The 27,293-nt window shown below is 45.9% G+C and overlaps 1 protein-coding gene across 1 annotated transcript in view; it reads right to left on the reverse strand.

Moving 5' to 3' along the window:
* Positions 1–25,995, reverse strand: part of LOC133349778 (histone deacetylase 4-like) — an 84,077-nt gene extending 58,082 nt beyond the window's left edge. Inside the window, exons 1-2 of the mRNA XM_061563507.1 lie at positions 25,768–25,995; positions 10,830–10,984 (exon numbers count right to left, since the gene is read on the reverse strand). Of these exons, the coding sequence (XP_061419491.1) occupies positions 10,830–10,851 (22 nt within the window). The 5' untranslated portion in view covers positions 10,852–10,984; positions 25,768–25,995. The remainder of the gene's footprint in view (positions 1–10,829; positions 10,985–25,767) is intronic.
* Positions 25,996–27,293: the final 1,298 nt, after the last annotated feature.

A 27,293-nucleotide genomic window follows, 5' to 3' on the forward strand; every position in this document is an offset into this window, starting at 1 on the left:
TGTGGCATTGTTGTTGTTTTGGTGACCAGCATTGTTCTTCTAAGGGGTAAGTTGTTCTTTTTCGGTCCTAGAACATTGGTTATACGTTGCATTGTGTTAAATGTTTGGTTCGGCCTAAGATAAGTTGGTTTAAAATCGTGTTAGCCGGGGACGGCTATGTTTTTAAGAGAGGGGGGGTGGGTGATGAAAGGACAGTACGGGGCAATAGAGGGACAGTATGGTTCCACGGGAACATGGGTACTAGTTGACTGCTAAGGATGATTGATGGGACAAGCGTTGACAGGGTCACGTGAGGGGAAGCACGGGACCCAACAGCGGTAAAGTGTAATAAGGGCGGAGATTGACAGGGCCAAGTGCGGTGAGCGAGAGTTCGGCAATAGGGGCGTGGCCGGCGCGAACTGGACCTGGGGGCTGTTGTTGTGGGGAATCGCCGTTGCCGTCGTCGCCTTGGAACGGGTCGTTTCCATCGTCTTCGAGTAGTCTTGAGGCTAAGGTTATGTTGTCTCAGAATAGAGTTGTTTAATGACCCAAGTGTTTTTAGTCACTCGCTGTTACTCGTTGTCAGCGAAATGTATTCATAATAAATACACATAAAGAACAAGACGGTGTCTCCGAGAGCTACATTACACATACATACAATAATAATCATAACGATGAGCGGCAGGGGTGGTGGTAGCGCGGTGGTAACATGCGTGCATCACAGGCAAGAATGGCGTGAAATAAATTCAACATACGTACTTATACAGCATCGCTCTCTGTTCATTCAAATGGGCCCCACGTGGCCGGCTACACTGCGGCTGCTAAGCGGGTGCGAACGTGCCAGGCCGTACTCGCACGTATGCCCTCTCCCCGGCACAGCCGCTCGCTCCGTCGTCCTTCAGGCCTCATGAGCTTTCCTCCGCACCTGCTCTTACGAATGCCTCTGGATAGGACCCTGCTAGGGAGCAAACTCTCCCTTGCGTGTCAAGCTTTGCATTAATGGACTCTAAGCGGACGGGAAGCGGGGTGGGAGGCTGTCTAGAAAACCGTGGACGTTCATTATATATTTCCTTAAATTAGAAGATTTTACTTTTTTTTTACGTTTTATATCTGTAGCTATATGCTCTGTTGGGTGTGTATATTCAGACAGCTCTGCTGCACACGACTGATGCCTGCCAATGTAAAGGGCCTCACGTACGAAACACCTATAAGACCGAAATACTTAACGGCACCCAACATGATCACTCGCGATTCTGCGCGAATCGCTGCAGAAGAGTGCAACTGTCAATTCAGCATTGGCTGGGGCGGTGCGCTGCCAGGCCACACCGGGGGCCCGGCTGGGAAAACTTGCGGCTTTGCGTCACTGCGACTCCTCGGTGACCTGTCCGTGCTGCTCGAGGCTCAATTAGGTTTCGCAATGAGGTCCTGATGTTTTAGGAGGCTCCTCGCAGAAAGGCCTGACGTGAAAGCGTCTCTTTCTTTTCCCGACTTTTTTGTCAAAGGGGGAAGTAAAACACAGTGTATAATACCATCTGTTGCACGAAATTCTAAATTGTGAGCACATGTCGTCGATGGGAAGCCGTCAGCTCTACCACACTTGGTGATTTCCTGAATAATTAAAATAATCACCGCTTTTCAAAAAAGTGGCCAATATTGCGAGTACAGCGCATCCAGTGTATTTGGCAAACAGATATGGACACTGTTTTTGCTATTTCACCACTCGCACATATAACCGGTTAAAAACAGAAAACCTCATTTTAATCCTCCGTTTGGAGACATGGTCACCGACTCCCCCCTCCCGCTGAGTCAACATCCACACTCAGCGATCGCATTAAAGTTCCCACTTGCACATCAGCGACCTCCGTGACCCCCAACTCCCTAAATTTCCCATCGCCTGGATCAGCTGTCCATTTCTGCTCTTCTGCTTCACGTCGCTATTTGTGTGGTATTATAAGTGTGGGTACCAATTTTGTCAAGCTAAGATTGCGCCAGAACCATCACAGCTTGACAACAGCGCCAGAAGCCACAACTGCGCTAAGATCACCATAACCTGCGGTATACAAAGTGCATTTTCAATGAAGGCAAACACGTGTTTTTTTGGTTTAATTTCATGTTTTGGATGGCGAAGCTCCGGCCTATAATCCAGTCGCACGTTCAACCTGTAATCAGCCCCAAGCCCACCCAGCCCATTCACCACGACTCCACTCTTATCCTGAACTGTCAGGGGCATGTAACAATTATTGCATAATATAAGCAGACATTACGCCCCCTTCACAAATACGGTCCTTCATGGACGCAATATGTACTACCCTTCGTGGCAGTTATTTTTCTTTTTAAAGAAGACTTACATTTTCTCAGTCTTAAAAAAAATTATACAACGTAAAAATACGTTTATTTTTTTCACATTGAGGAACAAATCTGTGATGGTGGCATAGTTTTGCTTATTTATATTGCTACTTATAGTCTCCAAAACGATGCTCATGATAGTTTTGTGTTATAAATGAGTGCACGTGTCATCAAACGGCTGTATAACCATTCATCGTAAACTTCTACACGTACTACCCTTTGCAGCAATTGATTGAACTATATATATTCGCCGGTAATAAACATGAAATACATAATACACTGTGGCTGAAATTTATACAAACACCCTGCACTAGAGATGGTTGGTTACCGAACAGCTTCCGTTGCCAGCAAGCTCAGAGTCAACACTGCCACGATTTCACTGCTCCGCTTGGCATGGGCTACAACAAGCTGGGGATGAACGATTTGGGGAAAATATTTCATTGCGATATTTCTGACAGATATTGCGATTGCGATTTGATGTGCGATTACATTTTTAAAAGTCAAGCTTCATTTAATATTCACTGTGTAATAGATTTAAAACATGTGATGGAGCATTACCATGTGATACCATCAAAATATTAACTGCTATATATATTCTACTGCGAGGATGAGAACTTAAAATATATGAATTGCTTCCAACATGTACTTATTAAAATATTGTAATTGAAATAGAACAATCAAACATAGAACAATTGTTAAGTTAAATAAATAAAGTTATAATAATAAATAATGAGCTAATTCCAATAAAAATGTAATAGGACTTTTAAAATCGCAAAAAATCGCAGCCTTTGCAATTTGCTAATAGCATTGTTTCAAATTGCGATTTCGATTTGAAATCGATTAATCGTTCAGCCTTACAACAAGCACAGACCAACGTTGCTGCAGCCACATGCAAAAAGACGCCGTGCGCGGCGAGGACACATTTAGCGCCGCAAAACGCGTTACAAACAACAATCCCACTGTCGATGGAAATTCGCTCGCCGCGTTTCACAGGTCACGTTTTTTTTCACAAGTTCCACACACATTGATTGGACGTAACGTTTCAAAACCAATCCCTCTGCATTGATGTACAGCACTGTACGCGATATGTGCAAGTGACCTTGCAGCGAGAGAACGGGTATTACGCGTGCGTCAGATTCTTTATTTAAACCAGGTGAGTGCCCACTGCAATAACACGTCGCTTTGCCTCGGTAGGCTGAAGAAAAACAAGAATGCATGGCTCTGGTACAACATAAACGCGGGACAGAAAAAGACTTTGAAAACATACTGAGGTTGTGTGCAATTACAATGAAATGAAACAGCTTAATATTTTTTTTTTCCCATACTTACTCGCCGGACAAACGACACTCTTACACGTGTACACAAAGCATCGCATTGTGGCAGAATCCACAAAGCCGTTACGCGGCATATTAAAAAATAAAAATACTTTTTTGTTCATTGGTCTGTTGGCCCTTTGGACATTTGTTTTACAGCCGTGTTTGTTTAAACAGGCAAACTGGACCAATTTTGACCTTCGGGGTCTCATCAGCAGCCAAGCCTATTAGGTAAATACTGCTGTGTTGCAAGATGACCACTCGTGAGCATGTAACTGACACGTGCTCACACAACCTTAATATGACCCACTGCATGCTCCAAACGCATACTAATATAATGTACGTGTAAATGTAAATGCAGTATAAAACATAACAAAGATCTTCTCTCTGGCCCTGTTGACTGTTGGGCCAAGTGCTGCTAACGTCCACGTGGCACACAAGGAGGCGGTGTGACGAGAAGCCTGCACAGCAGCCTTTGTCTCCCCCGTGCTAATGTTTTTACATTGCACCAGGCAATCATTTAATTTTGTGTTGATCTTGGGTAGGCCTAGGACCGATTCTGCTGCTACTCGCCACTAATGTAAGCCGTGGTTAGGAATTGAACCCATACATATGAAGAAAAACATCCCCCGTATAGCCTTAACAGACTTTCGGGGCAAGTACTGTTAGTGAGCACCTATAAAGGCCGGCACGGTACACGAGGGTATAGGTGGCCAGCACCACACCCGACCACGTTTGTCTCCCCGGTGGCGATACTTACACACCACGCCAGATACTCATTTGAGGCTGAGACGACCTAGGGGAGGCCCAAGACCAGTTCAGTTCAAATATTCATCACTGGTGTTAGTGGTCGTAAGCGGGAATCGAACTCAGGTCGCCGGTTTTGTAGCGTAGCACGCATACCACTACACTACCGCTCTCCAAATACAGGGTGTTTAAAAAGATGGACCCAATTTCAAAGCAGTATATTTCACGATGGCAACATGTTACAATTACACAAAAAGTTACAAACGGTTTAAGAAGTTATCAAATTTTTCTAACCATTTTATAACTGGTCGATGTGCCCTCCACCTGCTGTACGGACAACATCGAGATGATAGTTGAATTCGTCCCAAACGCCTCTCAAAGTGTCTTCTTCCACTGAAGTCACCGCTGCCGTGATTCTGTTTTTGAGGTCATCCAGATTAGTCGCTAATGGTGGCAGAAAAACACGGTCTTTGACGTATCCCCACAAGAAAAAGTCGCAGGGTGTGATGTCTGGGGATCTTGGGGGCCAAGAGTGTAGCGCCGAGTCTATCCAACGTTGAGTCAGAGTGTCTTGCGAATGACTGAGGCGAGGGGCTGTTTGTGCGCTGGGAGAGGCATCTAGCGGTAATCATTTGCAACTTTATGCCCCGCCCTTTCAAGTGGTAAGAGTTTCATTCATGGGCGGTTCGTGGTTGCAGAGATATAGCGATTTCAAATCGGGTCAATCTTTTTGAAATTCCCTGTATATACACACACAGGCTTCATTTCATAACCGCTTGGAACCAACTCTGATAGACCAAGAGTGACCCAGTTTTGGGCCAGGATCAGCAAGAGCATCTGGTGCATCGGTTCCCATGCTCTACGAGTCGCAAGGCTCCGCAAACCCAGCGCCTACTGCTCGCTCCATTTCCACTTTTCTACTCATCAATAGTGGCTCTAATATCAAAATGGTTCTTCCACCGATCAAAATTCAACAACTGTTTAGACCACTTCAATTTACCGTCCATTTCACTTTTGCGAGGCTTGTGCCACATGCTGTCAACACTGACACGGCGTCTCGCACTTTTACACCGAGCCGACGGACGTCGCGATTGGGACTGGCTAAGCTCTACGCAAGCAGCATGCGTTCGAATGAACAAAGCGTTCCTTCTCTGATCCACGTGTGCCACTCTCTTGCCTCCTGGCGCAATTTCAAGCGGTGCTTCTTTGCACATTTTTCACCAATAGTTCCGTTGTCACAAACGTACATGCGATATCACACCTGTGGTTATAGAAATAATCCCTGGCCGCTGATGAAGCACTTAGGCAAAATGGATACAGTGCCCAGACCATCCATCCCACCCCCCCCCACTAGTATTCAACTGTCCATTACGCAATGATACAGTGCACGCCGCCCTTTCCCACTGACAAGCAACCATCCAGAACTGTACTAGCCCATGTCTACTAAACACACAGTTCAATGCTGACCATCATCAGCCAGGTGCAGCTTTTTGTTTTATCCATCCAGGCGCACAAAGGAGTGGGTTTGATAAACAACAGATGTAATTGCCCTCGGCCGGCAGAATTTCGAACATTTCCTAACAGATGCTTAATGCGGCACAGAATATGAATGCTTCGAACGGTGTGACAAAATATATATTCGCAGCGACTGGTCAGGATAATGTGACACGGGGGGGCCAAGATGCACAGCCGAGTTAGTCAAATACACAGAAAGCACATGATAGCTGCAGGAAAAAAAACACAGCGCATGTTTGTTTGCGTGTTAATTTAATTGTACAGCCTTACGTCGAGACATGCGGGTTAAAGTAAACACAAATTTAACCGACTACGAACCGTGGCTCGCGGCGACCTGCTGTACCCACGTGTAAACCGCGCACGATACGGTCAGCGCAATTTCTGGGGTCTCCGGCCCAAAGACCTAGAACACGCTACCAGCTCATGTTCGGGATCCATCCCTAAGTATGAGCCAGTTCTGCAACAGACTCTAAACAGTGTTGTTTCAGAGAGCCTACTTCACTGTGTCATCGATGTGCATTCAATATGGACTGAACTCATAAGAGTGCGCAATAACAAATGTTCTTATCTATGCGGTAAGAAACCCGCTTTCGACGTGCCACGTGGGAATCGCCGAGCAATGCTCGGCACTGCAGCAAATATAGCCGGGTGCACTGTAATAATACTTGTTTTATTGGGGTGTTAATAGCAACTCCTGCCAAATTTCAAATGTCACAGCATCGTGTCATCATTGGAGTTGCGGTGTTAGCCTCGTGCACCCATCGCATAGGATACGCGCGCACGCGCTGGAAAAGGGCTAATGGCACGGGCGAATGGTTTCAGTAGTTTCGTCAAAAATATATACATCGGCTGTTTTTAAACATTGCTAATTTGCCCCAATTAATTTACGCCAGGGGAAAAAAAAAAACAGAACGAAGATGTTCTCCCTTCTAGGAGCTGCTGGCAACGGCACAAGGCTTACACAGACAACTCTTACTACAATGCTTCCAGGAATCACGAGTCGTATTGCGTCTATGAGCCTCGATAGCACTTGCAATCCCACAGGCATTCCATTCCAAACGACGCACCCACGTATTTCGCCTCCATCTTGTGCCATAACTGATATTCTCAAAGATGAAAAACACTGTGCCAAAAGTAAAAATTAACCATTACATTGCTACTGGTAACCCAAAGGGGGCACAATAAAACGTATTGTTCTTGCGAATGTGCAAAGACCAGAGAAAGTGAATACTCTTTCTCATTTTTCTCCCCAGGGTTTCAACAACATACCTTAAATTTCCTGCCCAGTGCCTGAAGTCGGGTTAATGGGGGTGATAGCTGTGTGGACCAACACAGATTATTCCCCCTGCACCACAGGTCCTGTTTTACATACCCACTGAAATGCGACGCACTGTAAAACTGAATAATTGCGGGGCACATCATGGCCAGCACATGAAAAAATTATGGTTATTTCTAAATGCTAATATGCAGCACAGTCCAGCGTATTCAAACAAATGTTTCTTAATTGCACGATTAGCATTTTACCAAGTTCCTTTCCACAGCAAGCCGAGCCGCAAAGCTGCATACGCTGGTCACTGGTGCCCTGGATTCAATGGAAAGTGATTTGCTCGTGCCATTGATTTACCTAACACTAAATTAGCTGAATGAAAAATCCTCGGCCATCTGACACCAGCAGCCTCTTGGAGTGGGCCACGAAGGCACACGTGGCATGCGACTTACTAAAATAATACGACACACACCACAGAGACCCTCGCTGGCCAATGCCTAATCAAGCAGCGACCAGCCAAGCTCAGAGGTTACAGTGAGGGAAAAGAGTATTTGATCCCCTGCTGATTTTGTACGTTTGCCCACTGACAAAGAAATGATCAGTATATTATTTTAATGGTAGGTTTATTTGAACAGTGAGAGACAGAATAACAACAACAAAATCCAGAAAAACGCACGTCAAAAATATTATAAATTGATTTGCATTTTAATGAGAGAAATCAGTATTTGACCCCCTCTCAATCAGAAAGATTTCTGGCTCCCAGGTGTCTTTTATACAGGTAACGAGCAAAGATTAGGAGCACACTCTTAAAGGGAGTGCTCCTAATCTCAGCTTGTTGCCTGTATAAAAGACACCTGTTCACAGAAGCAATCAATCAATCAGATTCCAAACTCTCCACCATGGCCAAGACCAAAGAGCTCTCCAAGGATGTTAGGGACAAGATTGTAGACCTACACAAGGCTGGGATGGGCTACAAGACCATCGCCAATCAGCTTGGCGATAAGGTGACAACAGTTGGTGCGATTATTCGCAAATGGAAGAAACACAAAATAACTGTCAATCTCCCTCGGCATGGGGCTCCATGCAAGATCTCACCTCGTGGAGTTGCAATGATCATGAGAACGGTGAGGAATCAGCCCAGAACTACACGGGAGGATCTTGTCAATGATCTCAAGGCAGCTGGGACCATAGTCACCAAGAAAACAGTTGGTAACACACTACGCCGTGAAGGACTGAAATCCTGCAGCGCCCGCAAGGTCCCCCTGCTCAAGAAAGCACATATACATGCCCGTCTGAAGTTTGCCAATGAACATCTGAATGATTCAGAGGACAACTGGGTGAAAGTGTTGTGGTCAGATGAGACAAAAATTTTGCTCTTTGGCATCAACTCAACTCGCCGTGTTTGGAGGAGGAGGAATGCTGCCTGTGACCCCAAGAACACCATCCCCACCGTCAAACATGGAGGTGGAAACATTATGCTTTGGGGGTGTTTTTCTGCTAAGGGGACAGGACAACTTCACCGCATCAAAGGGACGATGGACGGGGCCATGTACCGTCAAATCTTGAGTGAGAACCTCCTTCCCTCAGTCAGGGCATTGAAAATGGGTCGTGGATGGGTATTCCAGCATGACAATGCCCTAAACACACAGCCAAGGCAACAAAGGAGTGGCTCAAGAAGAAGCACATTAAGGTTCTGGAGTGGCCTAGCCAGTCTCCAGACCTTAATCCCATAGAAAATCTGTGGAGGGAGCAGAAGGTTCGAGTTTCCAAACGTCAGCCTCGAAACCTTAATGACCTGGAGAAGATCTGCAAAGAGGAGTGGGACAAAATCCCTCCTGAGATGTATGCAACCCTGGTGGCCAACTACAAGAAACGTCTGACCTCTGTGATTGCCAACAAGGGTTTTATTTTTCGATTTAAAGCTTTCGTGACTGCAGGGATCCATCTTCTTGGTTCTTTCGGTAAAGTCACGTAGAAGGGAAGTAATAAAATAATAAAAATAAAACATAATAAAATAAAATAATTCTCACGACGTTTCGGCTACAACGCAAGCAGCCGTCTTCAGCTGCTTGCGTTGTAGCCGAAACGTCGTGAGAATTATTTTATTTTATTATGTTTTATTTTTATTATTTTATTACTTCCCTTCTACGTGACTTTACCGAAAGAACCAAGAACAAGGGTTTTGCCACTAAGTACTAAGTCATGTTTTGCAGAGGGGTCAAATACTTATTTCCCTCATTAAAATGCAAATCAATTTATAACATTTTTGACATGCGTTTTTCTGCATTTTTTTTGTTGTTATTCTGTCTCTCACTGTTCAAATAAACCTATCATAAAAAAATTAAAGACTGATCATATCTTTGTCAGTGGGCAAACGCACAAAATCAGCAGGGGATCAAATACTTTTTTCCCTCACTGTATACCTGTGCACTGCACGTCCTTAATTGTTTAAACATTCTGGTGGCAATAGCCTGGCGTTTAGATAAAGAAATTTAAACACCAAATAATTTTTAGAAATCAAGAAACCGTATCTGCCTCTGAGTTAATTTAGGTGCTCCCAAAGTCCACAATGAAAACCAGTAGACAAAATAATAAGGACGTTTGCAAGACTGTGGCCATGAATATTAACAAATGATTGGCCTAACGTTTAAATTGTAACCAGACCTCTCTGTGAGTTTCCCTTTGGCTTTGAATACTGTATCAATTGCGCATGCGAATTTGAAGCGATAAGCACGAATGTAGCAGTGTATCTGTAAATTAAGATATGTTAAAATATTTTCTTAAGTACCCCTAAATGTTGTGCTTACAAATTACAATGATTCACTGTGGACTAAACAAAGAACCTCTGTATAGCATCTGACACAAAGCAATTATGTCTTTACATCATGCAGAAGGTGAACAGATGCCATGGAATATTATATTTTCATCTTTAATTCCTATATCTGAAACAAAAGTTGCTTTTTATAAGCCAAACCCTTTAATAAGACTCTCTCTTTAAAACAGATGTTTTGAATATCTGTGTTTTATTGAGGTCCAGCAATGAGAGTGTGTGGTGGTGGGTGAAGCAGTGGAAATGATGTGACAACTTGTGACCTGTCGTTGAAGAGATGGAGAAGTTACATTTTGGCCATAAAAATCTCACGTCGTTAAATTCAGGTCACTCGTGAGTTTTACTCTCCGATGATATACGCCCTGATAAATGTGCCACATTTTCTCTTAATGCAAGCCACATTTCTTTAGCATTGACATAAAAACACTGCATTTTTTCAACTTGTTTACTCCAAGTGAAGCTAGAACAAGCTGCAACCGTGGCATGGCTGTGCGGATTGGAAACGGAACCAGTTGGCTGTGGAAAAACGTTGGGAGAAATGTCAAAAGTTAAACATAACAGATTAGCGATATAAGTAAATATGGGTAGGAGTGCTGAGGGGGGACAACGTTGAAAATGCCAATTTACTAAAAATGTGCACAACTCTTACACAAGCAGCCAGGGCGCCTGGACCTGTGATTACACCTCAATGGAATGCTCTGGCTCTCGTGAGAACTGCAAGCACAATAAAAGTGAAGCTTTCTCAGAACGCACACAATTTAGACACCCAAGCTAATACCAAGAAAGACGAGACGGTACAACGGTACCGAGCGGCTGGAGCACGGGCTCTCACCTGGCTGGCTGTGGGAGTTCATGACGCTCTCCGTGGGACACCGATGTGGTATGGATTTATCCGCGTCTCCAGGCACAATTGTCTTGAGCAATAGTGCGCCGAGGCCTGAGGGCTTCTGATGCCTTTGCCGTCATGCCATTGTGACGTCCGTCAATCTATATGGAGACCATCGATGACAACATGTGATAGAAATAAGATAAGTTATGCAGAAGATAGGAAATAATAAGCAGTTACAATGTATTTCAAGCACTCATTTCCATGCAAGGGCAATACAGCGTAAATCCCTTATTTTTTTAAGACAACACATCAATCTCAATGTACGTGTGGTTTTTACAGGTAGGAACAACACCAGGGATTATTTGTCTGTCGTGCATAGCCCCTCCCAAACGCTCCCGGATTGGTTGAAGTGAGTCACGTGATCGCGAGCTTTCTGTCGTGCACGAATGCGCTGTCCAACCAAGTTCCTACCTGCCCACCCCGAAGGAACGTGTTAAATAATTTCGAATATATACGAGCACATCTTGAACAACACACTGCTCCGTGTGAACTGATGAAGGTGGGAAGCATAGATGTTGGAATATGGTACAGTAAAACATTGGCTTCCGCGGCACTGCCCTCTGCTGACATATCCCTGTATGACCGTATCAGTCTATGACACTTGCTAACATCTCGCCGCGGTGACGATATATTAACCACCTTGCCTGGTATACAGGAGGTCGTGGGTTGGATCCCGACCCTGACACCTGCATTGTGGCGTTTGCATGTTGTCCCCGTGGTCGTGTGGATGTTTCCCTGGGTCCGACCGGTTTTTTTCCCCTCGACATTTAGAAACATGCGATTAGAGGATTTGGCTTCAATTCATTTGCACATGATAAGCCACTTCATTGGGCTATCATTTGTGACCAGCTCGCTTCTGAGCTAGATAGCTCAGTGGGGCCTTACCTGGTAAAAATATCTAGTTTTAGTTTCGTGTTTTAATGCATCATGGTCACCCATCCATGATTCCGAGATCTGATAAAGCTCGGGTACATCCCGGTCGATTTGGTCACACGCTTGTGTGTAATATACACTTTCGAATCAGAACACGACCGACATATTGTTGCAAACGATAAAAAATGACAGTGTCAATCACGGTGCATAAAATGTCTCCGTTGCAATGCACAGCAGCCCGAGCAGCAGGATCACATTTAACCCCCTCGGTATTCACAACATCGACATGGACGCAGACTGCAACGCTCAGGCCGCGGGCCAACGTGAGGCAGGAAGAACCGCAGGTGATCACATTCCTGTGCTGGACGTGATTCTATCGCGCAGGCACACGCATATCCCACGCCCCGCACTTGGGCGTATTATTGCACACACCACAGACTGCTCCTGGCCAAGGGGACAGGCAAGTCAAGACCACTACCACCATTAGCACCACACAATAGGGAAAGTATTACATATGCACAGTAGTGCAGGTATTTCATCTTTTCAGCGTAACATGAGACTTAATCCACTTACAACACATTACCTATGGTTCGGGCAAGTTGTCCTATTCCCCCGCCCCCTCCCCCATCCCCAGCTTCTGTAAGCCAGCAGTAGAAATGGGTCACACCGCAGTTAATGATTCTGCAGGTCACGTGTGGTGTGGTAAAGTGTGGGTACCCCCACCTCTTCCAGGATGTCTAGCCAGTGCGGAAGCGTAGGCCAAACATCCTCTAAGAGTGGCTACTCTAGAGCTGCCCCTAGTGGACACCTTTCCACACACAGGGGCATGAGCAGGCAATTGCAAGGCTACATCTATTCCTTCCACCTTTTACTCATGATTAATGGGTAATATAAATAAAAACAAACTTCTTGCCTACATTTGATATGCTTTTAAAAACAGTAAGTGTTGTATATATCACTTAGTACAACACTGCCTATGCCAAGACGTTAAACATACACGACATTCGGTTGTGTTCACGGTGTGACTGCTTGCAACCCACAATGTTTATATTTTTAAATTGCGGCTTTCCATTTCACCTTTTCACCAATACCACAATGACAACGTAGCTCCACCTGCTCTGGTTACAGAGCACCGTGCGCCCGGTGAAGCACGCACAAGTGTGCCGTGAATTCTAAGTGATGGGGAATTGGAAATGCAGCACGTGCAGAGCGGTGCGGAAGGATGCATATTAAGCTCAATGTCTGTGTGCAGCGCGGATGTCATCAGCTGGCATCAGGTGCCATGGTGGTCTGACACGGTCTTCGGCGATTTCAACACCAGATGGCATAGTTAGGTGACGCCAGGGTGGCGAGATGTTAACTACTTCGCCTGCTATACAGGAGGTTGTGGGTTGGATCTCGACGCTAACACCTGTGGACTTGCATGTTCTCCCCGTGATTGCGTGTATTTTTCTCCGGGTTCTCCGGTTTTTCCCTCCACTTTTCAAAAAATGCGCATAAGAGTATTTAGCTGTTATAAATTTCCACATAAGCCACTTTGTTGAACTATCATTTGTGGCCATGTCGCTTCTGAAAAAGAGCTTACCTGGTTGAATAAAAAAAAGTTCATAGTTTAGTTTAGAAATTATCAGGCAGTGTTGGCACTCTGATTGCTCGGTGCAAACTGGTTCAATAGCATTCACAGTCACAGGTCGTTTCGTCGGCCACAAGGCCGGAGTTTAACTTTGATAGTACATGTGCTCTCACCATCACAAGTTCATGTTGTAAAATGACTCATATGCTTAGGACTTGATAATTATACCGCATATATTATTAAGACTCCACTCCAGCCACCAAGGCCTTTTGGCAAAACCTTTAATAACTCTCCAGTCCATGGGAGGTCACTCCCCTTTGCTGTTGCTGGCTGCATGATCTGGAACTTTTATTTATCCTAGAGAAATCCTATGAGCTATGAAGCTCTTTTTCACAGACGTCCAGTCGGGGGCACGCCAAAAAGTTATAAGAGTACAACAAAAACGAAAGGCGTGCTACTGACTCCCTGCCACTGTTAAATTCCAGGCTCAAGACATTCCTATTCTCCTCTACGTATGTGTTTTCAGTTGCACTTTGCTTTAAAAATATATAGACTCCTTCCTTTTGCTCTTCATGATACACGTAAGCCAGTTTCTGTACAGCTGCTTGGTGTCCAGTTGCATTTAGACGTAACGTAAACGATATGGAAATATGTTTTGGCATTCATTTTCTGTGCAGATGTTTTCCTTGCAGATGTTTAAGTAAAAGCAAACCTATACATTTCTTGTATTGGAATTTATTTTACTGTACCCTGTTTGTGTACAGGGATTGGAATCTGTTGCTTATAACCAGTCCAAACTAGGCCACTTCCTGAACCCGGTTTTGATGTTAGCCGTCTTGGTAATTAGCTGCAATTAGTTCCGTCCTCTCTTTGCCAATGTTTGAAATGTAACTTGTATTGCACCAGCCCGTGATTACTTCCTGCTCTAGAGTTGCTGAGGACAAAGCGATCTCTGACAATCTTGGGTTCGTCCGTGAGAAACAAGCCAATATGATTTGTCATTGATCCACTTAGACTCCTCATGTCCATTCTGTAGACTCGTTAAACTTCATGTCAGTGATGTCCGTGAACTCAAATAATAATTCTCCTCTCTCAGTCCTCACTATAGGAGCAAAATGAGTAAGCAAAGTCAGTGAATGAATATCACAACTTTTTAAATTAATGAGATAACTAACACTGTAGTGGACAGTGGACTCAAATCAGAGGGCAAAATATATAAAACACCAGAAGAGAAGACATCTCTGAAGCCGCAAAATGCACATCGATGAAAATCAGATAGGAGAGGGGATAAAAAAAATGTCAAACGAAAACTCTGTAAAAACATTCGACAAAAACTTAGGAAAAAATTTTGAGAACATACCACAGACATGATTGAACATGTCATAACAACCAGTGGGAGCATGAAAGCAGTCAAAAGAAAGTCGATGATTGGTTAACATCGAATATAAGTGCTAGCTAAGCAAGATGGAACCACGATATATATAATAGAGGCATCATCACTCGGAGGAATTCTAAACAGACGGATATAGCTGGTTTTATAAAATGTGTATACTACCACTCAAGGCATGATATCAACGAGATTCCATTAGAGACAGATAAACATATCAAGAATATCAAGTCACACTTTGCGTGGCTTTTTGTAGATTATGTAAAGACAACCAATTGAGCAGAAACTATTTATTCATCCACAAACCGACACTTAATAAACAACTATAAAAAAAACTACCTATCATGACTATTGAGACTGCATAACAAAGTAACAAAGTACAAATCAGACGAATAGCCAAGTAAGAAGATATTCTCTCTACAATGTTAGAACAGAAGATATTACTGGTAGGAACCTCCTGGGGATTATTGTGTCCGTCCGTCGTGCAGGGAGGGGCTGGGTGGGGAGGGGAGGGTGGGGAGGGGCTGGGTGGGGAGGGTGGGGCTGGGTGGGGAGGGTGGGGAGGGGCTGGGTGGGGAGGGGCTTGGTGGGGAGGGTGGGGCTGGGTGAGGGGTGGGAGGGGTGGGGCTGGGTGGGGAGGGGCTGGTCACCCCGTGGTGCCCTTATCAAACTCAACGTTTAACCTACTCACGCCGGCTTGTGCCTGCCCTCACAGTCGGGCATATTTGCGGAATACACCACGCCGCCGTTGACCCTGGCCCTTGACCGAGCAACCCAACGTTCCTACCAGCTCCCTCCGCAGGAATGTGTTTTGAGAAAAACTGATATAAAAGGCATCAATATAAATGGTGAAAGTAGTAACCATCCCAAAGTTGCATATTGCATAGCCATTAATATAACACTTGAACTCCAGCAAATGAAGAACTTAACGAGATTTAAAAAAAAACGTCACGTACAACAATTTTGCTGAACAAAAGGAAGTAATTGCTGGAACACGCAAAGGGGTACAACGGTTGGCTACGTACGATACGCAAAAAGTTCAACATACACACACACACACAGTGCCTATGGCAGTTATTGAAGACAGACCAGGGTGATGAGCTCATTTGCAGGAGTGAAAAGAATTGTGGGACAACAAGGACTGCGAAAGAGACAGTGATGGGGTAGGGGAGGTCTTCATATAGCAGTGGATAGAACATGGCTGACGATGCTGATAATATTTGATCATGTTTGCCTCTGGTGTTACCTTGCAGGAAGACCCGAACAAACAATAACATACAGACTGTGTTCATGTTGAACGTGTCAGTCTAATGGAGCTTAACTGAGTTGTCTGGCCATATTCAATCCCATCCCCGTTAATAAAGTTCCACTGTGCTGGTAATGAATTGTTATTGACCTCGGCAGCCCAGCCAGAATCAGTGCACTGGGTTTTTTAAGGTGCTGCTGGCACACAACGGTGTAGGCATTTCACGAGGACGATAACAAAGCATTGATTAATTGAGTTACATTGATTCAGGTGCACGATGCATGGGTTAATGTATTTGATCGCGTTTGCAAGAACAGACGCTTTCATATCTATGCACATTATTTGCAAATGTTACATTTCGGCTAATAGAGTGAAGAAAACTGTAGAAAAGTTACAAAATTTCTACTATTTAATGAAACTGCAGCCCTGAATCAAGACGATTCATCAAATCACCGTATTAGGGCAGCAGTAGAGAGGTTCAATAGTTACACCCCTAGTTTTCGGCGTCTCCGCGCTAAAATCCACCCGGGGCCATGTTTCTGGGCAACTCCTGGTCTCTTTTAAGGATGACGCATATCAAACGCAAACAGACGTAAATCTATTGCACTGCAGCAACTATAAAGGCCACGCTCGGTACTTTTTATTTTCTTTTATACGTCTTTGACCTTGGCAGCAGCCTTGCAGGCAAGAAGCCGAGGTCTCGCCCCTGACACGGCACACGCGAGGGAGCCCCGAAACCGGGGGACACCGTGGCAAGGAAGGGCGTCGCGGTGGCGAGATGTTAACTGCCTCGCCTGCCACACAAGAGGTCGTGGGTTCCACCTCGACCCTGACGCCTGTGTATTTGGAGTTTGCATGTTCTCCCCGTGGTCACGTGGATTTTTCTCCGGTTTTCACAGACACATTTCGAATCAACATCCACGCGTTTAGAGTCTTTGGCTGCCGCTGTAAATGTTCCACGTGATGATGACAAGCCACTTCGTCGAGCTCTCATTTGTGAAAGCCAGGTAGCTTCTGAAAAAGATCCATACATATCGAGCTCAGCTTACCTGGTAACAGAGAAAAGTTTCGTTTATAATGGTGGCAGCCCTGGGCGGCGACCATTGCTCACCCCCTTCGGCCCGTCCTTACCCCACGCGCACGTTTGGGTCGGGGGCGACGGTGGAGGGAGAGGAGGGGGGCAACACCGCCTCACTTCCTGAGACCTCCCTTGTCGGGCCCCCAGGCCCTCCTGCCAGGGGGAGGCAATTACGCTCGCTTCCCCCCCCCCAAAGCCACGCCACTCTCGCCGAACTTGAGCTGGTGGTGCTGGTGGTGCTGCTGCTGCTTCACGCTCGTGCTCTCAACTTGTTCAAGTCGAGCGAAGAGGATGATGTCATAGTTTTGTTTTTGTGTTTGTCACAGCGCAACTCGGCTCCACTGTTAACCGGGTATTATTATTTTTTGTTGATTCATCTGCCTTGGCGCATACAACACAGAAATGAATGAAATTGCCGCTTGACTTACGGTGTTTAAGGGGTGGTAGGGTGCGAAGCAGCGAGACAACACATTCTACTGCACGTTAAAAGGTTATGAAATACAAAACAATTTGGATTAACGTAGGATCGAACTGTGACTATCTCATGATGGTGTTCAAAAACAGCGTGAATGTTTATTTTAAAGAGCCAGTCAGTCAGAGAGGGAAAAAAACAATCGTTTTGAGCCTACAAATGAACACAGTCGACAGCAAGGTTGGCTGGGGAACGGGAATTCTGGACTATGAGGGTAGGAGACTGAAATAGGTGGCCTTCCACTGAAACTTGTCTGCGAGGCTTTGACAGAAAACCTTAGTTGCCTGAGCAGAGAGTGAGTGGAAAGGAATAGTCATATTCGTGGGAAAAGGTAAGAGGGCATGTCCATGGAGGATCTTGAAGATGGTGATCTTGAAATCTGATCTGGGAATGGACGGTGAGGCAGTGGAGTTATAGGGGTGATGTGTGTCGTCTACTGCAGGTGTGGGTGAGAAGTCTGGCAGCGGCATTTTGGATCGCCTGGAGTTAGCAGACAAAGGGATTGGCGAGGGAGAGAGTTGCAGCAGTCAAGATTGGATGAAGATGAAGGTATGCATGATGGTCACGGCATCAGCTAGGGTAAGGAAATGGCGGACACAAGAGATGTTGAAAAGATGCAGGTATGAGGTCCTGCAGAGCTGAGATATGTGGCAAGAGGATGAGAACTCAGGACCAGAAATCAAGTTTGCTTTCCTTAACCCACGTAACGACTTCAGAACTATGTGAATAATGCATGTATTGACAATTTAAACATGACCCATGTCGATAAAAAAAAGCTTTTCCAAAATTGTATTTTGTACAAAACCTGTCATAATTAAGAGATGATTATGAATACATCTATGATGTGTTGAAGTGCTCTACACGCAGATCTAAGATTGCATGTAAACAATTGTCTCATTTATCTGCATTTGACCTTTTAACAATGTAGGAACCCTGGCATTTTGACCATCACTAGGGCAATGAATATTCATACATGGATGTTTTCCGTGACTCAATATATACCGAAATAAATTCGGTACCTAACCTTAAATGTCAGAGCTAAGCAAGGGACTTAAACATCTTAGGAATTTCAACATTAAACCCTGCCAACTGCCATCAATCTCAACCCAAGCTCACAGGAGATTGTGAAAAGTCAAAATGATTTTTTGACCGGCATATTTTAGGTAAATATATGAAAGGCTTAAACACACTTATGTGGGTCACATTTATTTAATTACATTTTAATAAAATATTTGGCTTGGACAAGCAGCTGTGATGATATATATCAATGCTTAATAAATCAGCAGCTTACGATTTATTATTGGTTGAGAAACAAATCCAATATTAGCATAGGCATATTTCCTTAAAGGGCATGACGTTATCTTAACGTAACTCAGAAATAAATGTCAGAAAACTATTAAGATGCAGCCACCGCAGACTGAGAATAGAAATACCAGGGGCATATTCTGTATTTACAACAGTCCTTATCGACATCGTAATCATAATAAGCACATGAAGTGTGCTCAAGTTAACGCAATGAAGCATTAACACAAACACAATAATAACAATCAAATAAATTATACTATTTAGCACTCCAGTAACCATCGCCATTTTATTAATTAACAAAAGGAGAACCCTCAGAGTGTTTGTGCCGATGCTCCTGGCCTGTAGGTCCCCCCTGGCAGGGTTCCTGAAATGTTATTTTTGTTTGTCAGAGGATTAGCTTTGACGGCCATCACCAAGTCGCTCAGCGCACGAACCACGAGCGTAAAGGTCAACGCCTCCCAGCGAGCATCCAAGCCCAGAGCTGCCTACAAAAGGTGCAGCGTGCGGCCGATTCGGCCTCCTCCTGGCTCGCACAGAAGCACTTCCCGTTTAGTGACAGCGCTCGTGGGTGAACACCTCGACAGCCTGCTCTAATAGCCACCTGGCAAAACAGCCGAAGGCCCAGGTTGCATGCTAATGAACTGAATACGCCATTGTGATGTGCAACGAAAACTGCGTATTCTGGAGTAAAACGTTCAGAGCGAAGCCGATCGCTTATAGTTTTTGGGAGAAAATCGGCAAACACTGTACGTCGTTACGGTGCAAATGTAACAAAAAAATTGTTCTTAATCGGCCACAGGTGGAGGGAAAGTAATGCCCGTTTTCCTTTCTGTCCTCGGCTTCCCTCCTTGCAAACGCCGTGCAGCGCAAACGCCATTAGGGGCATGATCAGCATTAGGTGTAATTGAACGCAGCCTAGAAGCGAGCAACATCGTCATCCCAACAAACATGCAACAGCATCGCTGTGATTTGTGAAAAGGCACAGTGTAAAATCTAGATGCCCTGCGAATAAAACGTTTTGCACCTGCGGGCCAAACGTACTTGTGGCAAAAATACAATCCAGTATAATTTAGATTTATATAGCATCTGCATGTGACTGCATGTCAAGGCGCTGTACAGAAGCTGCACGCATGTTTCTTTTTTAGATAGCAAGCAGTCAGTCATAGGGTAGAAGGTCTTGAGTTTTCAGTGGAATAGGCGCAAGGAGTGGAGAGCACTGATAGCCAACTCTTGATTGAAATATAACGACTATCACATGCCACTGCCATCAGATAGCGAGTGTACAGCCATTTCTTGTTACAATTCTCATAATTTGTGTAACAATTAGACCTTTATATTATTGGTTCTTTCGGTAAAATCACGTAGAAGGGAAACAATAAATAATAACAAATATTATTTCCCTTCTACGTGACTTTACCAAAAGAACCAAGAATATGAATCCCTGCAGTCACGAAAAAATAGACCTTTCTCCAAACATAATTTTTTTAAAGCCAAGACACAATGAAAACATGTTCAAGAAATTACAATTTACTTAGAAACTTGTGACTTCGCAAACTCACGAAAAAATGTATGGTGCTATGCAGCGTTTTCACTCGGCATTCAAACAACGGTCCCTGTGCGCTCGCAATTGTACTCTGGTGTCATGAAATAAAGTCGGGTCCTTTCATACAGTTCATTTTTTTCCAAAGATGAACCTAAATTAAGAGTGGCTCCCTAGTGCCGACGCAGCTATAGCAGCCACAAGACGAATACCCCACCCCGCCAATTCTGTAGATCCGTGACGAGTAAAGTGATTGCCACATCCACGCAACATTGTCAACCAACATTAGCAGCAAACGATATATTAAACCAGCCCTTCAAAACACGTTCCTTCGGAGTGGGCAGGTAGGAACTTGGTTGGACAGCGCATTCGTGCACGACAGAAAGCTCGCAGTCACGTGATGCACTTCAACCAATCCTATGCACGACAGACAAATAATCCCTGGTGGGCAGTGTGGAACTGTTGTTCCTACCTGTATAACACACATTGACCTAATGCGGCTAGTGCTAATTAAATACGTGAGCATTGGACCTACTTTAAATTCAACATAAGGCAATACAAATGTTTGTCAATATAAAAAAATGAGATGGTAACTCACTGAAATTAATTAATATATATTTTTAAAAACAATGCCTTTAAATATGAGCTCTTCGTGCAAGGCAGTTGCACCGATTGAAAAATGAGGTTCACATTTGTAGATTATCAAATAAAAGTAGTGATGGGACAAAATGTATAGCCTCATCGCCTTGAATAGTCAAAATCGTTCCCAACAAACCAACCACGACCACGCCAGCTACCACCATGATGTTCTTCATTGCAATGCACGGGGCTTTCCGTCCGTGCGTTCATGTTTTACATTAAATTCGGGGTGTGCTGAGCATTGCATTAGCTGGTCTGGTGGAAATCAAAACACTGTGCTCTCAACATTGCAATGGTCTGCCGGCACTTTCATAGCCAATGGATATTTGAAAACATGTCTGATTGCTTGCATTAGGCGATCCAAACCGTGTTCTGGAGGCAGTAAAACACACGACTATGCATAATTTTGTGACATCTTGGTACACAGAAGGCTCGTGTCAACGAGGCTTTTGCCGCCTCTTACAAACGCAGACTGAATGAATGCTTAACGAAGCAGCACAACAGTCTGCTACACTCGAGAGGGCACTTTGATGAGTGGGTTGTGAAAATGCATCAAGGTACATTAGCGGGGAGGCAGGCTACCCAATCAACTGTCTCTCTCAACCTGAGAACAACAACAAGTGAAAGTGGAGTGGTAATGCATTGCCAAAGATGACTAATCAGCTTAAACATTGCACACACGATGTCTTTTTCATCAAAGTTAATTTATAATTATAACAAATTTAGATGGAACCATATAATCCTGAAAACGCAATATGCTGTGATAAGATCTAGTATTCAGTTAAAATACTGTTATACGCATTACTCAAAACACGTGTTCCATTTCCAATTTATTAATACTGTATTCCTGGTATAAATGAATTACAGTTTCGTGCAAAATGGTTGTGCTCGGAAAAACAAACTATAGTAAAAAGACGAGCGTGTATAAGCAACAACTGCTGGACATTTTAAATTCTGAAATTGCTGATTATGCAATTATTCTGAGAGCAGAGTGCATACAAATTGATTTGGCTTACAGCCACTGCTAATAACTGCAATTATTTAACATGAAAATGATTCTGTGAATATTTATTTATTTTGTAAGTAGACTAGTTGATAATTTTAAACGTACCCACTTTGCTCATTCGGACAACATTCATACTGAAGCAGTTACGCTACACAGGAGGATTGGAATCCTTGAAGGTACAGGGGTCGAACGACTAATGCACAGGTCTCCTTCCAAAGGGCCCTGGAGGTTTCCCCACACTCCACATCACTCCTCCTGGATTTTGACATTCCTCGATGACACCGGTGCAACGATTGACCGCATCAGAGCATCATCATCAACAGGCCGATGTCCACATCTCCTTCATGAAGTGGAAATTAAAGACACATCTACAGTGCGATTGTGGCCACGGAACCCAAACTATGGACTACGTAGTAAACCACTACTGTGTAGTCTACACACCTTGAAGGGAGGAGGAATAGCAGAATGACACCCCCAACTCTCTCCTGAAGCCCCTCTCGTGTCAAGCAGAGCTGGACATTTGGCATTTAACTCCTGAGCACATTTCCACATGCAAGGATAGAATAGGTGATTCAAAAGAATCTAAAACTAGTAAAGAGCCAAATAAGCACGGTGAGGTGCGCAGTTGGAAAGACATTTTGAGCCAAATTTGGGAACAGGAGGAGACTTCGCGATGAAATCAGCTCGTGCGCAGGCGCTCACGAGATTACTGCGTAGCAGGATCATGAGAGATGGTGACGGCTTGGGGAAGCCTTCATCCAGCGGTAGATGGACCATCGCTGGTGATGATAACATGTTGTTTCAGCGATTACTAATGTCTCATAAAACAACGTTAGGTATGAGGAACAGGGAAAAGCTCAGGACAGCACAACAGTGGAGTACATATCAACTCATACTGTTTACGGCAATAACCTCATTGCTAATATTCCACGTGGTATCGCAGATGGTTTATGCCAAGCGGTCCGCTGTGTAAAAGTGACAATGGCGCAAGCGAGCTGTTCATGTGCAGAGATGAGCACAACCCAAACGATGCGTGCCGTGATCGATCACGATACGCAAGAGAAGTGGGAACGATCCAATCAATGCACATAACCGGAGTGTGTCGCAATGGGTGTGAGCGTTTACCGACGATAAGTAGGAGTTGATGTGTCACGGTTAATGGGTCATTAGCAGAGTCTGGTCGGTGTTCGCACCAAAATGTGTAGTGCGAGAGCAATATTACCGTGAAGGTCACGTCAATGCATTTATCACGGGTTTAACAATACACGCACTAAAGGTGAACGATCATAAGGTTGTTGATAATTAACGGTAAAATATCTGCCGAAAGGGTGCTCCTTTTACGGATATGTTGCCTAATGAGAAGCTAAATTGCATTCATTAATAAGATAATCTCCAGAGTCGAGAGACACTATTTTTAAAAACTAGCACAGTGCTCTGGAGAAGATCTCACCTATGCTTGGCTTAGCTGCTGCACCAATAGCAAAGACAAAGATCCCCCGTATAGCCTTAACAAAATGTTGGGTCAAGTGCTGTTAGCGAGCACCTACGAAGGCCGACGCGGCACACGAGAGGGTGTGGGATGGCCAGCACCTAGCCGGTCCACCCAATCCCACACTCTCATATACATGAACAAAAATAGCACATACACACACACGTACATTAAATCGTAATCCGTGAACAATAAAAAGGTGGGGCATTGAACTTCAAGAATTCGGTCGTTGGCCAACCTGTTGCTGACCCACCACATGGCCACAAACAAACGAGAAGAAGCCGTCAGCAACCTCAACACCACAACAGCAGCAGCAGCAAACACCGTGAACAGCAGCAGCAGCCAAAACACTAAATCGCCACCGCTGCCACCAGCAAACAGCTTCCGGCTGCTGCAAATCCACGACACGGTCCATGCAGCCGTCAGCGGTGACAACCAGAAATCGAGATTATGGGGGGAGGGAAAAGCTGAACCAGGGTTTGATGAAGCAAAAGGGTTAAAGGGTTTAAGGGGGTTTGGGTTAATAGAGCCAGAGAAGCCAGTTGGAGGTGTCAGTAGGGCTGTGATGAGGGTTACAGCTAGAACTACTGCGACAGCTAAGGTTAAGATTAGTGTCAGAAGTGTTCCTATGGCTGGAGTTATGGGGTCAAGTAGGGCAAAATGGTAGTTACGGGCAGGGCTATATGTGTGGTTATGGTAGAGTTCAGGGCTTGGGTTATTGCTGATGTTGTGTTAGGGGTAAAGATAAGAGCAATACTGGTCGTGCTAGTTCTAGGGCTGGTGTCAGGGCAAGTGTCGTTATCGAGGCTAGTGTCAAGGCTAATGATATCAGTGACAATGCTAGCGTCAGGGTTAGTGTTCGCCTTGGTTTTAATGGTGGTTTATTGCAAGTGTTACTTTCAGGGTAGTATCAGTGCTCGTGTCATTGTTAGTGTTAGTGACAGTGCTTGTGACAGTGTTAGTGACAGTGCTAGTGGCAGTGTTAGTGACAGTGTTAGTGACAGTGCTAGTGACAGTGTTAGTGACAGTGTTAGTGACAGGGCTAGTGACAGAGTGCCAGTGCTAGTGACAGAGTGACAGGGCTAGTGACAGAGTGACAGGGCTAGTGACAGAGTGACAGGGCTAGCGACAGTGTTAGTGACAGAGTGACAGGGCTAGTGACAGAGTGACAGGGCTAGTGACAGTGCTAGTGACAGTGCTAGTGACAGAGTGACAGGGCTAGTGACAGTGCTAGTGACAGAGTGACAGGGCTAGTGACAGTGCTAGTGACAGTGCTAGTGACAGTGTTAGTGACAGTGCTAGTGACAGTGCTAGTGACAGAGTGACAGTGCTAGTGACAGTGCTAGTGACAGTGCTAGTGACAGAGTGACAGTGCTAGTGACAGTGCTAGTGACAGTGTTAGTGACAGTGCTAGTGACAGTGCTAGTGACAGTGTTAGTGACAGTGTTAGTGACAGAGTGACAGTGCTAGTGACAGTGCTAGTGACAGTGTTAGTGACAGTGTTAGTGACAGTGTTAGTGACAGTGTTAGTGACAGAGTGACAGTGCTAGTGACAGAGTTAGTGACAGTGCTAGTGACAGAGTGACAGTGCTAGTGACAGTGTTAGTGACAGTGTTAGTGACAGTGTTAGTGACAGTGCTAGTGACAGTGTTAGTGACAGGGCTAGTGGCAGTGCTAGTGACAGGGCTAGTGACAGAGTGACAGACAGGGCTAGTGACAGTGCTAGTAGTGACAGTGCTAGTGACAGAGTGACAGTGCTAGTAGTGACAGTGCTAGTGACAGAGTGACAGGGCTAGTAGTGACAGTGTTAGTGACAGTGTTAGTGACAGGGCTAGTGACAGTGTTAGTGACAGTGTTAGTGACAGGGCTAGTGACAGTGTTAGTGACAGGCCTAGTGGCAGTGCTAGTGGCAGTGCTAGTGACAGAGTGACAGACAGGGCTAGTGACAGTGCTAGTAGTGACAGTGCTAGTGACAGAGTGACAGTGCTAGTAGTGACAGTGCTAGTGGCAGAGTGACAGGGCTAGTAGTGACAGTGTTAGTGACAGAGTGACAGGGCTAGTAGTGACAGTGTTAGTGACAGAGTGACAGGGCTAGTGACAGGGCCAGTATCGCTTCTCGACCCCCCTGCTCGCCGCTCCGATCTCTCTCCTCTCCACTCTACTATCTACTCTCCTCTCTCTAATCTACTCAACACTCTCCTCTACTCCACTCTACACTCTCCACTCTCTCCTCCACTCTCTCCTCTCTCTCGTCTACTCTCTACTCTACTCACGTCTGCGGCGCGGGCTCGGCGCTCACTCCTCCTGCTCCGCGGCGTCGGCGGCGGCGTCTTCTCCAGTGGCCCCGGCGTGTCGCTCCGTCTCTCGTCTATCCACGTCTCGGTCTCCCCCGTGCGTCTCCCCCGTGTGTCTCTCCCCGCGTCTCTCTCCCCGTGTCTTTCTCTCCCCGTGTCTCTCTCTCCCCGTGTGTCTCTCCGCGTCTCTCCCCGTGTCTCTCTCCCCGTGTGTCTCTCTCCCCGCGTCTCTCCCCGTGTCTCTCTCTCTCCCCGTGTCTCTCTCCGCGTCTCTCCCCGTGTCTCCCCCCGCGTCTCCCTGTGTCTCTCCCCCCGTGTCTCTGCCCGTGTCTCTCTCTCTCTCCCCGTGTCTCTCCCCGCGTCTCCCTGTGTCTCTCCCCCCGTGTCTCTCCCCGCGTCTCCCTGTGTCTCTCCCCCCGTGTCTCTCCCCGCGTCTCCCTGTGTCTCTCCCCCCGTGTCTCTCCCCGCGTCTCTCTCCGCTCTCCACCCTGTTCGCCTTCGTGGTCGCCGCGACGCCGAGCTGGAATGTTTGGCGCACGTGACGCGCGCGCGGCCAATAGGCGGGCCTGCGACGGAGTGACGTAGGCGCGAGGGTGGCGCCCCCCCCCCCCCCTCCTGGGAGTGATCAGTGAGGCTGTAGCCACTTGCTGGGACTCATCAGCGGGGCTGTAGCCACTTGCTGGAACTCATCAGTGGGGCTGTAGCCACTTGCTGGAACTCATCAGTGGGGCTGTAGCCACTTGCTGGGACTCATCAGCGGGGCTGTAGCCACTTGCTGGGACTCATCAGTGGGGCTGTAGCCGCTTGATGGGACTCATCAGCGAGGCTGTAGCCACTTGCTGGGACTCATCAGCGGGGCTGTAGCCACTTGCTGGGACTCATCAGTGGGGCTGTAGCCACTTAGTGGGACTCATCAGTGGGGCTGTAGCCACTTAGTGGGACTCATCAGCGGGGCTGTAGCCACTTAGTGGGACTCATCAGTGAGGCTGTAGCCACTTGCTGGAACTCATCAGTGGAGCTGTAGCCACTTGCTGGGACTCATCAGTGGGGCTGTAGCCACTTAGTGGGACTCATCAGCGAGGCTGTAGCCACTTGCTGGAACTCATCAGTGAGGCTGTAGCCACTTGCTGGGACTCATCAGTGGGGCTGTAGCCACTTGCTGGAACTCATCAGTGAGGCTGTAGCCACTTCCTGGGACTCATCAGCGAGACTGTAGCCACTTGCTGGAACTCATCAGTGAGGCTGTAGCCACTTGCTGGAACTCATCAGTGGGGCTGTAGCCACTTGCTGGGACTCATCAGTGAGGCTGTAGCCACTTGCTGGGACTCATCAGTGAGGCTGTAGCCACTTGCTGGGACTCATCAGCGGGGCTGTAGCCACTTGCTGGGACTCATCAGTGAGGCTGTAGCCACTTGCTGGGACTCATCAGTAGGGCTGTAGACACTTGCTGCAGGGAGTGATCAGCGAGGCTGCAGCCGCTACTGCCACTGCCAACTTTGAGCTGC

This window comes from Lethenteron reissneri, chromosome 31 (assembly GCF_015708825.2).
Source record: "Lethenteron reissneri isolate LAM-NWPU_2019-01 chromosome 31, ASM1570882v1, whole genome shotgun sequence".
In the NCBI taxonomy this organism is placed as follows: Eukaryota; Metazoa; Chordata; class Hyperoartia; order Petromyzontiformes; family Petromyzontidae; genus Lethenteron; species Lethenteron reissneri.